We start from the raw sequence: 16,307 nt of genomic DNA, 5'->3' as shown, positions 1-16,307 counted from the left end.
TTACAGATCTGTTTTCCAGTACTCACTAAAGCTACTGGAAAAACAGCATATTGCACTTCCCTTGTTATGATCTTCAAAACTCATTAAAAAAGGCTTTTAACAGCTTATATTCAGATAATTTAATCTTTGGTTAATTAATTTGCTAATGAACATCTAGCATCTCTATTTTGACTTGCTGAACATATTGAAATTATTCCATTATTTGTATTCAACCTGAATGACGTTTTGGTCTTTTTCCCCTCCCAAGCTTGAGTGCAATCATGCATACTTTTCAGTATCAACCTTTCTTGCTCTTGCCAAGTACAGAACTCTAACTTGCACTTGTTTGCCAAAAGCACACATTTCGCACCTGAAGTTTTTAATTTCAACTAAAAAAAGCATCTAAATTGTAGATACTTGGAGTTTAAGTGAACTAACATGACAAGTTTGATTAAAACTTTAAACCTAAAAAATTAGCTTGTTTTCTCTTGAATTAGCATTAGGACATTATTTTAAGTCAGTCTGGTAGCTCATGCCAATAAAATTCTGAAGTATTTTCAAGTGAACTGAGTTTTACAACTGAATTGCTGGCCTTGTATAGTGTTAACAGTTTACCTTTTGTGTTTCAATGTGCTTCTCCAAGATTTCTTGCTTCTTTTTTCTCACATCTTGTTGAAGTCGTAACGCTTCCTAAAAACATTTAAAAATTACAGAACGTTTGTAGATTTTGAAAAACAATTTCAAAAGAATAATGCACCTTATCTGGTAACTATAAAATAGTAACTTACAATATCAGGAAAAAACTAATAACAAACTGATAGGAAATATTTAAATTTATGCTTTGGAAATCAAAGCATCATTACATCATTCACTAATTTGGCTATCTTTATTTGCATATGTGCTGGAAAGACCTCATTACTTACATAATCTTTGCACAACTCCACTGAAAGTTGAAAGGCAAAATAACACACTACCACAAGAGGTAAAGCATGCAAGATTTTATACTTGCAAAGATGTTATCTTGAAAGCTGCTGTAAATCAAGTCCATCAATTAAACACACTGTCCAGTATAGTTCCAGGCCAGAAAAAAAAATTACATTCTATTTTCTAAAATTAAAATGTTACCCACAGAAAAACGTCTCTTTTTTGTCTGCTAAAAACAGAATCTTGGTATTCCAATAAGCAAATCATAATCAAATGAAACTGATTAATTTGTGACATATTCAATCAGAAGGAAATGTAGGAGTAGATGGCCACAGCTGCTGCACTCAGCTCTTACTAATGCTTCTAAAGAGAAAGCAATTGCTCTCAGATACAGAATGTTAAAGGTCTTAGGCACCAGAATAGTTGCAGAAAACAATAAAGAGCTTTAATAGTAACATATTTAACAGGATAAAAGTGGCAGAAGATGATTCTGATTGCCAATCTACTGGTATGAGACTGCAAGTGGATTACCATATACAAAGTGTAAAGGCACAAAAGCCATAAAAAAAGAAATAGTAAGATTTGCACATGTCTTTCCAAATACTGGCAAATTCTGCTGCATGAAATGTTAAATTTGCAATATAGTGTGCAATCATTTTTCCACAGGGAAAGGAAAGATAAGACATGGGGATGAATGCTAAGGAAAACTAGGGTGACAAGAAGGAAGAAGGGAATGAGTCCCACAAAACCATGTTTTTCCACAAGTGCTAGTATATCAATTTCTGAAGACAGGAAAAGAGCACAAGAGTACAAGAGAAAAGAACCAATCATTTAGCATGTCTTCAGGGTTTTCTCTCAAAAAAATAGCTGTTATGATGAGTCATTAATTTCATTCCAAGTTTTTCAGCATTTCATAAGCACTCAGTTTCTTATCGTGAAAGGTAAAAGGCTCTAATTCTGAAAAACATGTTTTGGGGGACAAATATGAAATAAAATCCCCAAATTAGAAGTGGTTTCTTTCAAGTCTGGACCAATGCCACAACTGACATGCAGCCACAATCTGCTATTTCAAATTATATTAGACATTAGGTATAGAAGTTTACCAATAGGCTTAGTAGTATAATGGTTATACTACTTTCAATGCTTACGTCTGAACCTAACTTAATATTCAACTCTTAATTTGCGATTTGAAGCCAGTGAGATAAATGCTGTCCTATATTTAGTTTTTAGGAAGAGTAAGAATAAACCTAAAAAAAAGGAGCTTTACTGGGCTCTTTGAAAATTCTAAGCGAGCTATACTACAACTAAATGACCCGTTGAAGGCCAAACACCTTTCTGTTGCACTTCCTCTTCAAAATGAGAGATTTTAGTACTATGCAGAAACAAAAATGGATGCAAGAGAACTACAGTTTGAAAACAATAAAATGCAGTCATACAGTTCTCAGCTCTATTGGATGAAGAAACAATACTGGTCACTACAAGTACAAAGTATACTGAGGAAAAAAGGCCAGTTTAATGAGAATTAGGGCCAGTTCCAATAAGGTTTAAGAGAGAAGAACAGTGACTATACTAACTGCCTTGTCACTCTCACAATAGACAATTCATGCCTCAACACAGATATTCTGTTTCCAGGAAAAAGTGCTTTGCACTTTGAAATACTAAATGGCTTTACGTCTGCTTACACTGCCTGAACACGCACTGAAATAATAATAAAACAAATACTGCATTTTCTTGTCCTTTGAAAAAAAAAAGTTATAGTAAATTTTATCTTGTAGCTAGTTTCATCTATGCTCTTGAGATGAATGTAGTGCACTATCTCTAGTGGTCACAAATTCCCAATCTAGGTCCACTTTAGAAAGAAGCATATTTAATTTACCTGTTTTTTCTTCTGTGCTTCATTAGAGTCTAGCACGGAAGTGGAAACAACAGGCAAAGATTTCTGTGCTGCCTTCAAAGCAGCAGGGTTGTACACAGTTTTTGTCAAGCCAGTAGAAGTGGATAAAACCTATAGAAGGAAATCATTTTATTTTTTTTTTGCCAGTGAACTTCAGTGCTTTTTTTTCTTTAAAAAAACATGACTACTTTAAAAATGTCTTTTCTTTTGTCTGTTTTGATGGTATGAATGTAAAAATTTGGCATGATTTTATTTGGAGTTGCTGAAGTTAAACAACTTTTAAAGAGGCAGCATCACATCAAATATATAAGAATTATAAACATCAGATTATAAATACTTTCCATTGAGATTTCACATATACTTCCAACTTTAAAATATGTAAAATTTAAGGTATTTGAGCATAATTAAGAAAACAGAAAACTGATTTGCCCAAGAATAACTCAAGTTTTTCTTTTTTATTTTTAAGTTTAAAACATGATTTTCCATAGCTGCATGAATTTTCTAGACAAAATTTCAACATAATTGTAGAAACTAAGGTTCAAAGTAGACAAAATAGTTCCTTTTCATATGCAGCTTGTGCAAAATACAGCTTGCACACTCAACAAGAGGTAAGAAGGAAGTCTTGAACATCATACAGGAAAGGAAAAGACTGCTATGTCTCTCTTTCCTATGTTTCTAAGGAAATATAGATATTTCTCCATGACCTACTGAGAGCATAGTTGCCTGCTATACAACCTCTCTAACATACACTTCTCTGCAATACCTGAGGACTTGGAATGTTCTGTTTCTTATCACATTCCTTAAAGTACATTTTGGCCATGTTAGTATTGAAAAAGCCATGACTAACTGCTGGAGATGATATAGCCATGATCTTGTCCGCCTTGTTAGCAAATCACAACAATTACGCAATTGATATCATCTCCAGCAGTTAAAAAATTGTTTATATACATGGAAAATTAAAAGATGCATGCAGAGTCTACTGGTCACCATGCACTCCATAAAGTAAGACACAACGCCCAACAACAGGAGGAAAAAAAAGGGACAGCCACAAAACTTTAGGAAGACAGAAAATATCAAAAGATCAGAAGAGTAACAGGAACACTTAATGTAAAAGATCTGCACTTCATTGTGCTATTGATACTATTTCTTCTCACAGATATTTTCCAGAGTAGGCAGTGCAGATGGAAAAACAAAAAAATCAAAGCATGTTATGGGATATTATAAAAGCTGATATAAAATGCTCTAAGTAGGCCATCAAAAAGGAGATGGAGTAATTGTATTTATTTATTAACTTACGGAAGCATGTCAATGTATGCACATCCCAACTATGTAGTTCCTTTTACAAAGTAGCTATAAGACAGGCCACATCACAAAGAGAGGACTGAGTAAAGAACAAATATACTGACACAACCCTTTCACCCTGAAATTTCCTCATGTCTGAATGAGCCACACTTACTCATCTCAATAAGGAGAGATGCCGCAGCAGAAGTACCTGCATTAACTAATACCGAAGAGCAAGAAGCAACACACTATTGGTCTTATAAGTCTTTTAATGCTATTCAAGAGAGAACAGTGAAACTTTTCACAAGTTCATGAACTGCAAGTCCCTATCCAGATCTTAAAAGGCATCATGATGACTGTTTCATCTCCATTTCCTCCTGCTCTTTGGGAGGCAAACCAACCTACTTTGTTACTGGAAAGTTCTTGCATTCCCTGCACTTTGTCAGAAGCAGAAAAACATCTAGGACATGGTATCTACGCTTTTGACAGCTGTAAACTTACTAATTTCTAATGGACATAGAGCACTATCAGAACAAACTAAGCAATGCATTGCATTGCAAAGGGAGAAGTATTAAGTCAAAACAAGTTTCAGAACCCTAATAAAAATGCCAAAGGAAACTGCTGCTTCACAAATCACTGAAGAGTCCAGCAGCTTATCAAAATCAGTCTGTACTGTAAGACAACACAGTGGAAAAACCTTTTGTAGCATGAATTTGCTCTTTGTATAAAGGTGTTTCAGCATTACTCAGCTGTTGCAGAAAGATAAAAAAAGTATTCCCACTTAAACTGAAGCAGACTTCTGAACAGATTTCTAAAGTAGACATACGATATACATGTAAAATGTGGTTCAGGGATACATAGTATTACGTATTTTAATAATTTAGAGCAACAAGGATGCTATAGAACATAGCCAGGAAGCCAAGATAACTTGATATTTAGGTAGACTGCTTGGCTTGGAAATGAGTTGAAGAAACATCTGTATTTAAAACTCAACAGTAAATATTTACTTGTGTACAAAGCATAGCATTGTAACTTTGCAGTGAATTTTACTATCAGCGTTAATGGATGCACTGTAAGATAGGGGAAAATGCACTGGATGTTACATTAATTTCAGGCAAAGCCAATTCAGAATATAAAAGGTATATAAATAGGCAGACAAATCTTGTTTCTGAGTAAAGCTTGCTGCCTTTATCCCAAAAGTTGTCTCAAATGTTACGAATACTGCGGAAGACCATGACCTAAGGTGCTAAACAGACTGAAAACATGCCTTATAAGCTTTAGTAGTAAAGTAGTAAACTTCATCTGTTATGAAAACTGCTACTACTGGACAAAATATATAACTCTTAACTACCATTCAGATGCACCTCTGCCACCTTACCTCTCTTAGTCCTTTCTGGTTAATTTTCACTTTCATAAAAAAGTGAAAGTACTTTCATAAGTACCACAAAATCGTAAGACCAATTAAGACAAAAAAGGTTTACAGCATCACCTTTTAAGGGACACAAAAGCCTAAAAGCAGTTGTTTGGAGATTTTTTTGTGTGTATACTCTTTTGATGTTGTGGGGTTTTTTTGAAAGAAAGACTAAAAAGATTCATATGTAGTACCAACATATATGTATTTTTTGAAATGAATTTTGGCATTGTTGTAACTACTCAGGATCCTAGGACATTTCTAATTATTTTTGTGACTGAATAAATGGAATCTATCATATTAAAAAATAAATAAACACAAAACAGCAGCTCCTCTCCTAGTATGTTTTATTCTTATTGTAATCATTTAGCTATCAGCTAATCAGAGTTTCTATATAGTACACTCCATAAAACTAACCTTTAACAAATGACTGTACTCATTACTTATGAAACAAACTGAATATAATAGTTCTTTGGGAATTAAATGTTAGAGGAAGGGGATATGAGATGATCTTACCTTTTCAGTTGCAGGAGTAACTGGCTTTGACACAAAACCCAGTCTATCCTTCACAGATAATTTAGTAACATTCTAAGAAAACAACACAAAATTAACTTTCAAGTATGTTTAACATTACAAATACAGTAACTTACATTTTCCTGTATAATTCCACATGTTAGGGATTTTTAAATAAAGATTGACGTAATGAAATCATAGATTACTGAGCAACATTATAAGCAAAATAATATCAAGTATGCTGAAAAATTAATTTTAGATATATAGGACTTCAACAGCTAATATGCTCCTATGTATTGTAAATATATTAGAGAAAAGAAAGATACAGCCAAATGTGGAATCACACATTATGCTGTTGCATTTTTTTTATTATTTTTTAAAAGAAAACCACAATATGCTAATAGATTATTTCCAAGACAGGTCCTTTTAAATACACTTCACTTTTTATGTTCTACAAGCTGCTATTTATAGGCATCATTTGCAGGAAACTGTGGTTTGAATTTAAAATCAGAAATTCAAGCCTCTTGAATTTAAAAGGTACGGCCTTCTTCCTTTTCAGAAGGGAAACTACGGTGTTATTTATGAGATACTTCCAACACAATCGAAATTTAAAGGCTATTTCATATGTGAGTAACATGCCAGATTTTGTCATGATTGGTACCGACAATACAACTATCTTCTTCCTTAAGGGTGATGTACACATACTAGAGACACTTTCAGATGCTGACCATTAGTCTCAAACAGGTTGAGATGTTTAACATATATGAAATTTTAAAAGGGTAGCATTTAGTTTGTTTAGTAGAAATCAACTTTATTTTGAAATCTGAAAATTGACATTTAACATAACATTAATGAAACATTTTCAGAGCTTTTTGTTTTTTGAACTAAGTAAAAAGTTATAAGAATTAAGTACCACACTTGGGTAAAAAAAGACATGTATCACTGCACTTGGGAAAAACTGTAATATCAGAACACCACTTAATCAAATTAGATGCACTTCAAAGCTGTAAATGTGTATTTGCACTGTATGATTAACTATAATTGATACATTTCTTGGCATATATTTATACACTATGGAACCTAATACAGCAAGAAAAATGCGTTTTTATTTTTTTTTTGGCAGATCATACATACCTGAGTGACTTCCGTATTGGCACTCTGTGCTTCTGTAGGTTCAATGTTACTTGCAGGTACTGGACCTAATCGCTCCTTGACTGATTGTTTCACTACCGGTAAGCTAGGTTGCTGAACTAAGGGTTGTATTACCTGTAACACCCCCCACCCCAAGAAAAGCACATCGTAATATTAATAACAAAAGCATACTACATATACAGTTCAAAAACTTCAAAAAGATTCCTGTAATGGCATTTAGATTTACACTTTCCAATCATTCAATAGCTTTTCACTTGACTGCAAAAATAAACACTTCATGAGATTTAGGATGTTACTTTAACTCTGCAGTACATACAGCTTTAACATTTATTTGGCACATGCTGCTCACAGATCAAACAATCTTGGATCTGATTCCATTAATCGTGTCTAATTACACTATCTTAATTTCATCCAAAACTGAACTGAATAAAAACTGGGATCTGTGATTCCTTTCACAAATCAATCTTTCATCAAACATCTAGAGAATGGCAGAATACTCGTATCATAAAGATTCTCACTTTTTACACTGATATATCCCTTTTCATCTCTTATGTATTTAACTTGCTCAAAAGAGAAAAAGAAAGAAGAATATGGAGACATGCACTAGTGGGACTGAGGAATCAGCAGAAAACAGCAGCTAATCTTCAAAACTATCACTGATATACCCTGACAGCTAACACTTCTTTTTTTCTTTGACAAAAACTCTACTTAAGCCAAAAAAAAACAACCCTATGCTTCTAAGTATCTAAGCAAACTTGCCATTGTATTTATGTTAAAAAAAAAAAAAAAAAAAAAGGCAGAAGTGGAAGAAACCCTCAAGAGCTCACCTAATCTGTTCCTCCATTCCAGAAGTCTGCTATACATAAAGTATTTGCAGGACTGTTTTGCAAAATCAGAAATATAAAGATCTGCTATCTGGTTGTAAATACACAGTTAATACTCCCAGGTGGATAGCATAATCATCAAGTAAACTGATGGTAATACCTATTTGAGCTATCCTACTCAAGAGAGGCTATGTCTGTATTCGTGCAAATGACATACTCCACTGCCCTCTTCTGGCTGATCTGATGTAAATCAAGCTTAGAAAACCTTGAGTAATGCAGGTTCCGATCAGGGATACTTATTAATTTGAATCCAAAATCAAACCTAAGGGATGGTAACAGGATAGTTAGTGAGGTGGGTGTCTTCACCTACATAAATGGAGTTTTAGTAAGCAGAATATTTGTTACAAAAGAAGGAAACAAAGGAAAATGTTACCTAAAATACCCTACAGCAGGACTGATCTGGAAAACTGGGTCATTTTTTTCCTCAATAATGATGACATGCACCATCAAGAAAAAGGAAGGATTTAAAAACCTGGAGCAACAGTTGAAAGAATCCTCCAATATTGGTTATTATATCAGCATATATAAATACAAGAATATTTCTTCTGCAAAGTCTTTGTCACGTTTTCTAAGTATGGAATGTTTCACAGTGACAATGAATCTAATCAGGGAGGATACGTAAGTATTTAGAGGAAACTGCTATGCTGGAAGCTAACTGATAAAACTCTCTATCCAATAACCTACATGGCTTGGGAGAATTCAAGTATCTTTTCATGTTTCAGTGGAACCAGTAGGCCTGCTAACAAATCCCATTTAGCTTGCCACAGTTTATGTATTTAAGCTCCGTAACAGTATTTACTATTTCATATTCTTAAAAATTTGCCAATACTACTATGCACTTGACAACTACCAATAGGTGCTCCAAAAATGTAAAATGTCCCCTTCTGTTCCCACAAAATTAGGGTAATGTAGCAATCCCTCTTATAGGGGAATTTGCACTTGCTCTCCCTCTATACGTGTGTGTGTGTCTGTGTGTGTGTCTGTGTCCCCCCGGCCCCCCCCCCCCCTTATGTGTATAAACATTTATATCTTTGGGTAAAACCAACTCTACTGCAATCTTCTATAGCGGTATACAAGCCAATAGGAAAGGAAAAAGACAACTAGAAAAAGCAGCACCTCTTGTAAAAAAGAGAGATCATCTTTCTATAAAATGATCATACATAAATATAACTGTCTTACGCTCACCAGAAGGAGAAAAAAAAAGTAGTTAAAGCAAAATAGAAGTTATTCAAGCAGATGGTAGCATCAAGACAACAAAGCATAATTCCCCAGAAGTCAGATAAGTACTTTCATTTAGTATCTTCAGTCCTACCTTGCTAATCAACTCTTGAACCCTGTATATGAAGTAAAAAAATCTACAATTATGGAGTAACTTTTGGAAAGGAATGACATCAAATATTCCTTATTTCAGAAGTATTTAGTTTACTTTCTATAAACATTTAAAAATAATGTTTAAAAGAACGTATCTTACGTAACACTCTAGATAGAACAGACTTAGATCCTCTACCTTCTGCGTAGTAGTTTGTATTTGTGGTGCACTGCCTTCTCGATGCCAATAAACTTTGATAAAGCGATTATTTAATACTGCTTCTGTACTTGATATAGCTTTCTTTGCTTCCTCATGTGTGGCAAACTGAATAAGCGCACCTTCTGGATCACCTTGATATGCAACCTAAGATTTAAAACAAAACCAGAACTTACTGTATGTAGGATTTTCATTTGTGTCACAGCTACTACAAAACCACCAGTTTCAGAACTTTATGATTTAAAACCGGTACGGATCAGTAGATGAGTATTTCCCATTCATGATTCTGTTTGAAGAGCCTGGTGTCAAGAAGCAACCTTGAGATTAAGGTAGTCAACTTTAATAGTTAAAAACCACTGCAGTATAACACCTAAACAGCAAAACAGGATTTCTAATTGCAAATATGTGTAGCTCTTTGAAAGACAAGAGGAAGCATCACTGAAATAAAGGCAACTTCTATAAACAAACACAGGAGGTCATTAATAAATTCCCTATCTAGTGTCAGAGCTAAACAACAAAGTTCATTTTGATTTTCACAGAATCACAGAATAGTCTAGGTTGGAAGAGACCTCCAAGATCACCGAGTCCAACCTCTGACCTAACACTAACAAGTCCTCCACTAAACCATATTGCTAAGCTCTACATCTAAATGTCTTTTGAAGACCTCCAGGGATGGTGACTCAACCACTTCCCTGGGCAGCCTATTCCAGTGACTAACAACCCCTTCAGTAAAGAAGTTCTTCCTAATATCCAACCTAAACCTCCCCTGGCGCAACTTTAACCCATTCCCCCTCGTCCTGTCACCAGGCATGTGGGAGAACAGACCAACCCCCACCTCGCTACAGCCTCCCTTCAGGTACCAGTAGAGTGCAATAAGGTCACCCCTGAGCCTCCTTTTCTCCAGGCTGAACAAGCCCAGCTCCCTCAGCCGCTCCTCGTAAGACTTGTTCTCCAGACCCTTCACCAGCTTCGTAGCCCTTCTCTGGACTCGCTCAAGCACCTCCATGTCCTTCTTGTAGCGAGGGGCCCAAAACTGAACGCAGTACTCAAGGTGCGACCTCACCAGAGCCGAGTACAGGGGAACAATCACTTCCCTGGACCTGCTGGCCATGCTGTTTCTAATGCAAGCCAGGATGCTGCTGGCCTTCTTGGCCGCCTGAGCACACTGCTGGCTCATATTCAGCCGACTGTCAACCACTACTCCCAGGTCCTTCTCTGCCAGGCAGCTTTCTAAGTACACATCTCCCAGCCTGTAGCTCTGTTTGGGGTTGTTGTGCCCCAGGTGCAGGACCTGGCACTTGGCCTTGTTGAACTTCATACCGTTGGCCTCAGCCCATCGGTCCAGCCTATCCAGATCAGATTTTCCTCCTTTGGATATGAACACACTACCTTAGAAATCTTCAAAGAACAAAATTACACCTTTTGGACGATAAGCACAGCTTGTAATCTCTGTCCTGTCATGTCTCTTCCCCCTCTTTTCACTCCTTTCTTAATGGCTTAAGAAACATTTAAGAGCAATTAAGACAAATTTCAGTGTTTAGATGGGAACAGAACATTCACTCTCTACTATATCAGTGCACAAGAAATAGTCTATAACATCTCTTCATTCCATCTCTCAGTGCAAAAAGGAAAGCATACATGAAAACACTAGTATCTGGAATTTCTTGTTGCTGATAATGAAGCATGATGAAAGATCAGGCTGTTTAACTGAGGTACTAGGTCCAAAGTACTGACATTGCACACAGCCTACAATATGTAACACATCAAGCTTAATTTAGTTTTAGTTCTTTGCATCTCTTTTGTACCTTTCTCTAATTGTTTGCTTATTTTATAAATAAGTTTTTTTTAAAAAGTGGGTAACTCAGATGTACTACGAAGTAAGTGTAAGGGATAAAACACGGAACTGGTAAGTAATCATATAAAAAGGGACTGTTTTCTAGATGAGGAACACTTTCCTGTATTTACAATTTACCTCAAAAAATAGACAATTCAACAATTAGACAAAAACAATTCAACAATTTTAAATGTTTTAAATAAATTATTTTAAAATCTTATCTACTGTTTTTCAAAATCTAATCAAGGAATGAAACATTTCATTTCTGCTTCTTCAAATGACCATTTCTTCAAAAATAGGGAGATCACATTTAAGAAACAAGCTAGGAAAATAGTAAGAGTTGTTTCAGTAAACCAACTGTAAGGCACTTGGCACTCTTTTAGTAATAAGCCAAAGCCTACTTGCCTTCTCTTTGTTGCATCTTACCTGCAAGTTAACTAAGTTTCCAAATTTACTGAAGTGCTCATTAAGTTTGCTGATATTGTTAAGTTCTGGGGGAACTTTCCTCAATTCAAGTTTTGTATTTTCATTTCCAAATTGCATCTTCTTCTGGAAACCTGGACTGTTTGTTCTGTTAAAATTTTGCCTGCAACAAATGAAAAACAAGCCAGAAATCCATAGCAAGCTAGCAAAGTTAAATTTTATTCTCTTAGACAAGATTGTGTGTGTCACACAGAAAGATTGGCAGACTTAAAAAAATAAATAAATACATTTTAGAAAAGCGTTGAAGAAGTGTGAGATACACAGGCCCCATACCTACAGGTTCACCCACCCATACTCTCACCATACCTCAGAGTATAATTCTCTAAGATAATTCACATTAACTGCTTGTGTAAAGCAACTTCTCAACTCAATCTCCCCGCTAACTTCTCAAGTACCTACTACTTCAAAGCTCTCCTCAGTCCCACTAGTCTCTCAAAATCCCTTCCAACCTTTTGTCCCCCCCAGTGTTATCTGGACACTAAGCAACACACTCCACTTTTTATGCCAGTAACATACCAGGCAACTAGATCAAAACTGGCAATGATGAAATTAAAAACTAATCCAGTCAACCCTAATAAGTAGCACACTGCAGGTCATAGTTTCTTAGGTCATTTCAGCTTTCCATGACTGGATCACAGCTAGAGTTGCTTTGGGTGATACTATCTCTAATAGAGCCTTTGAGTCACCTCTATATTATGTCTTATTTTAATACAGTCAGCTTAGTCATACTTTAACTTGCTTGCAATTTATATACTTCTCAGAACAGAGAAAAGAGCTCAACTGAACTGCAACTATTAAGCCAGCCTTGTGTTAATGATCACTCACTTGTCAAACCAAGTCTTCTTTGTAGGAACTCCACTATCCCCTGAACCAATTGTTCTTTTCCTGGATTCAGCATCTACCACTATTCTCATACTGCTTTTATTAGGAGGTTTTTCTGTAAACAGATGAAAAAGTTCTATGTTAATTTTTGCATTTTCTGTGCATTTGACTGCAAAACAGTATTCTGCTCACAATGAATTTGCACTGAAATATGTAACTGTTTATTTTTAAATGACCAGGATCCTTGTTCAATCAAACTGCATCAAATTCTGAATGCAGATCTCTCTGCTTAATCTCAACTATCAACAAATGCTGTGATCAATAAAAAGAGCTAATAGCTTTCATTTTGTCACAGTAACATCATACAAAAGGAAAAAAAAAAAAGAAGTGTGACAGAAGGCTTCTGCCTCAAAGTGACTACACTCATTCATTCAGAACGTCCCGTGGAATATTCTGAAGTTCACACCATTTTTGCTAACACCTCCATTCTACCATTAAATGGCATACACAAAAATGCTAATGATAGGAAAGGTATGGTGCTCCAGAGCACTGTTCTTGTTGAAGCAAAGAACCATGCTTGGAGACTCCTCACGGAAAACAAATCAACAAAAAACATAAGATTAAATGCAACTACATAGCAATTCAAATAAACCCACATACAAAATATATATATATATATATATATATATATATATATATATTTATTTCTCTTCTCATTTAGTATGCTGCTACTTCTCAGGGCTATGGGAACTATGAGGTTAAGATTCCTTATGTGTAACAGGCTGATACAAGATAAAAATGAATGCCTCCTCTCCATAGCAAAAAAAAAAACAACCCTCTAAGATTGCTAGAAAAAACATTAACATTTTCTATATGGGAGATGCATAAATTGATCAGTTACTCCTGCAAAGTGCATAATCTGTAGGATTTTCTAGTAAAATATTTCATTTTACCTGCAAAAATGCACAAAAAGACCAAGAATGAACGTAATTCCCTGCTCGAGAAAACTTCTTTTCATGCCAAAAGATTTTCAAAAATGCAACAATCTGTAGTATTACATTCTCTGAAAAGTTCCTCAGTTTACATTGATTTAAGAAATGAAGCTAAATGAAGTTAATATAGCTTTGAGAGCATACCTCTGGGTGGCAAATCCATATCACCTGATGTGAGTCCTATCAAATTTGGTCTTTGGGCATGTACTCTGTGTCTATACATAGGTCTTGAAGTGTTTGTTATACTTGGAGCTTCTGGATTGTAGCCATCTGTGTCATACGTTTCTAGTAAAAAAGAAATTGTCTAATTAAAATAAATTGGAGTTAAAAACCAAGGTTGCAAATATTATATTTTATCTAATTAAAAAAGACAGTTACAATGGAACAGTCTAATAACTATAAAACTGCCGTGCCATGTTTTTGCTTGCAAATATGACAATGCAAATATTACTCCACAGTCAAGATTTACTTTTTACATGCAAATTTTACTTCTGTCTTGAATTAAGTTGTAAAAAAAAAAACAAAAATTATTGTCACAGTCTAAGTGATATGCATTTATTCTCCCAAACTACTAAATTATAATCTCTAAAAAGTACAGTATAGTATGAATCAATGTTATTCTATTTAGCAAACCTTGTGGGCAAAGCCTCAGTACTACACCTGCTGTAAAAAGAGAGGGTGGAGCAGGAGGCGGCTGGTGATGAATACCCGTTGTAACAACAGTAGGAACTGAGCTAGTTGCTGAATTTGGGGGAGCATCCATGCCAGCAGGCTGCAATGGAGGAAGAGGAGGGGGTGGTCCTGTCAAAAACAAAGAACAAAACGTATTCATATATTATCCACTAAACAAACATCCCCTCTGGCAAACGGCTCAGAACTTAGATTACAGAGACAAATGGTTGAACGTTTTTCCAAATAATGTGTAAGCCAAAATTTCACCACTAATTCAGTACTTATCTTCACCTTTTAAAAGGTGCTGTAATAAAAATATTCTATGATGACAGTAATGAACACAATCCATTTGTTTTTTAATACAAACACCCAAAGAAAAAACACATTACTCGAGTGGAAAGTCAAAGGGTTCTTTCCTAAAATTGAGCTTTCTTATTTATTTAAGCAAAAGATAATGTGACACTTCCAAAGCTGAACAGTCAAACCTGGCCTTCAAATTAATCACTGGTAAAAACATATTTTGCAAAAAGATACAAAATCACATATCTGGACTTCCCAGACACATCTGGAAATACTACCTGAAGCAGAACTGATCACCCCAGCAAGACAGGTACTATCTATGCTAAGTGAAATAAGTTCAGTTCTTACTTAAAGATATTGCTAACTGGAAATGAAAAGTTTAAGAAACTTTTAAGCAATATTAAATACAAATTACTCGAGTAATTTTACTAAGCAGGGCTTTCAATTTTTATTTTTTTTAAAAAAAGAAAAGGAATAGTCACATTAAAATAACACACGAGGAAGTTTTTAAACCACATCAGGCATCTGACAAATAAATTACTATTTTAAAAATGGGAGTGAGGACGCAAGTCTTCCTCAAGTCATTTTTATTCTTGCATCTTTCCAATGAAAGAGTAAGCAAACTGGCAATTTTTCTTTGTTGCTTTACAAGTTTAGGTTTCAAAATTAATCACAAATGACATTTTCAGGTGTAAATTTGATGTGGTCATGAATTCTTATTAATTTTAGTATTACAAATAAAATGCCAAGTATCTGTCGCCTCAGGGTTTTCCCTTCTTCTCTAGCATCTAGCAGTAGTCATTTTCATCAAGCTTCCCCTATTAAATCCAAGGAGTTTGGTTTTGCCATACCATTCCATGATTTTCCTTAAACACAAAATATTGTCTGATATTCAAGGTTCACATTTTATATACAAATTTTTCAATTGACACTGCAATAATTACCATTAAAAAAAGATCATTTTGGGGTAAGCTATGCCAACCTAACTATGAAAACATAGTACAATATATTATTTTAAAATATAGTTAGCTTTCTTATGCTTTTTGTACTGTATACAAGTAACATTGATTTCTTTCTGTCCAGGAACATTTTTTAATCTTTTCTTAACTACCTGTTACAGGTGGAAGGCTAGGTGGCAAGGGGCCTGGTGGTGGTACTGGAGGTCTAAGGTTAACAGGAGGAGGACTAAGAATTGGTGGAGGGGGAGGAAGTCCAGGAGGAGGTGGTCCTTCGACAACAGGGGGTTGTGCTGGAAAAGGCAGAATGCCAGGAAGATTCACATCTTCTACCACTACTGGATCACTTCCATGATCAAAAGGGCACATATCTCCTCTCATACAGAAACCCTTTTCTGAAACATCAAAGAGAATCACTGTTAGTATTCGAGGTCTGTATGTATTAACTCTTCTTCAGGAAAAGTTACAGAACACAGAAATTGAAAAGTTACAGAAAAATAAAAATTCCTCAGAAGGTCAACTAGAAAATGTTGAAGTGCAGATAGGAAGAACAGTATGCTGGACTAGCTAGCCACTAAAGAGAGAAATGAGCTTATAAATTCAAAATACACAGTCATAAGAAAAGCAACTGCAAGAGACATCTACAGAGAGATTTTAGTGATAGTCAAAAATGTATCAATTAAAA

At 35.1% G+C, this 16,307-nt stretch overlaps 1 protein-coding gene across 3 annotated transcripts in view; it reads right to left on the bottom strand.

Moving 5' to 3' along the window:
* Positions 1 to 16,307, bottom strand: part of RBM26 (RNA binding motif protein 26) — a 51,905-nt gene that overhangs the window by 16,175 nt on the left and 19,423 nt on the right. Inside the window, exons 7-16 of one of the 3 annotated variants that reach the window (XM_035319864.1) lie at positions 15,778 to 16,017; positions 14,328 to 14,495; positions 13,839 to 13,979; positions 12,706 to 12,817; positions 11,824 to 11,983; positions 9,546 to 9,710; positions 7,137 to 7,268; positions 6,006 to 6,077; positions 2,780 to 2,908; positions 595 to 669 (exon numbers count right to left, since the gene is read on the bottom strand). In XM_035319864.1, the coding sequence (XP_035175755.1) occupies positions 595 to 669; positions 2,780 to 2,908; positions 6,006 to 6,077; positions 7,137 to 7,268; positions 9,546 to 9,710; positions 11,824 to 11,983; positions 12,706 to 12,817; positions 13,839 to 13,979; positions 14,328 to 14,495; positions 15,778 to 16,017 (1,394 nt within the window). The remainder of the gene's footprint in view (positions 1 to 594; positions 670 to 2,779; positions 2,909 to 6,005; positions 6,078 to 7,136; positions 7,269 to 9,545; positions 9,711 to 11,823; positions 11,984 to 12,705; positions 12,818 to 13,838; positions 13,980 to 14,327; positions 14,496 to 15,777; positions 16,018 to 16,307) is intronic. The other 2 variants (XM_035319872.1, XM_035319881.1) reach the window with 2 other exon arrangements.

The sequence above is a fragment of the Oxyura jamaicensis genome, chromosome 1 (assembly GCF_011077185.1).
Source record: "Oxyura jamaicensis isolate SHBP4307 breed ruddy duck chromosome 1, BPBGC_Ojam_1.0, whole genome shotgun sequence".
NCBI classification, from domain to species: Eukaryota; Metazoa; Chordata; class Aves; order Anseriformes; family Anatidae; genus Oxyura; species Oxyura jamaicensis.
Note: the sequence above shows the minus strand (reverse complement) of the source record. Positions and strands in the feature narration are given on the sequence as shown.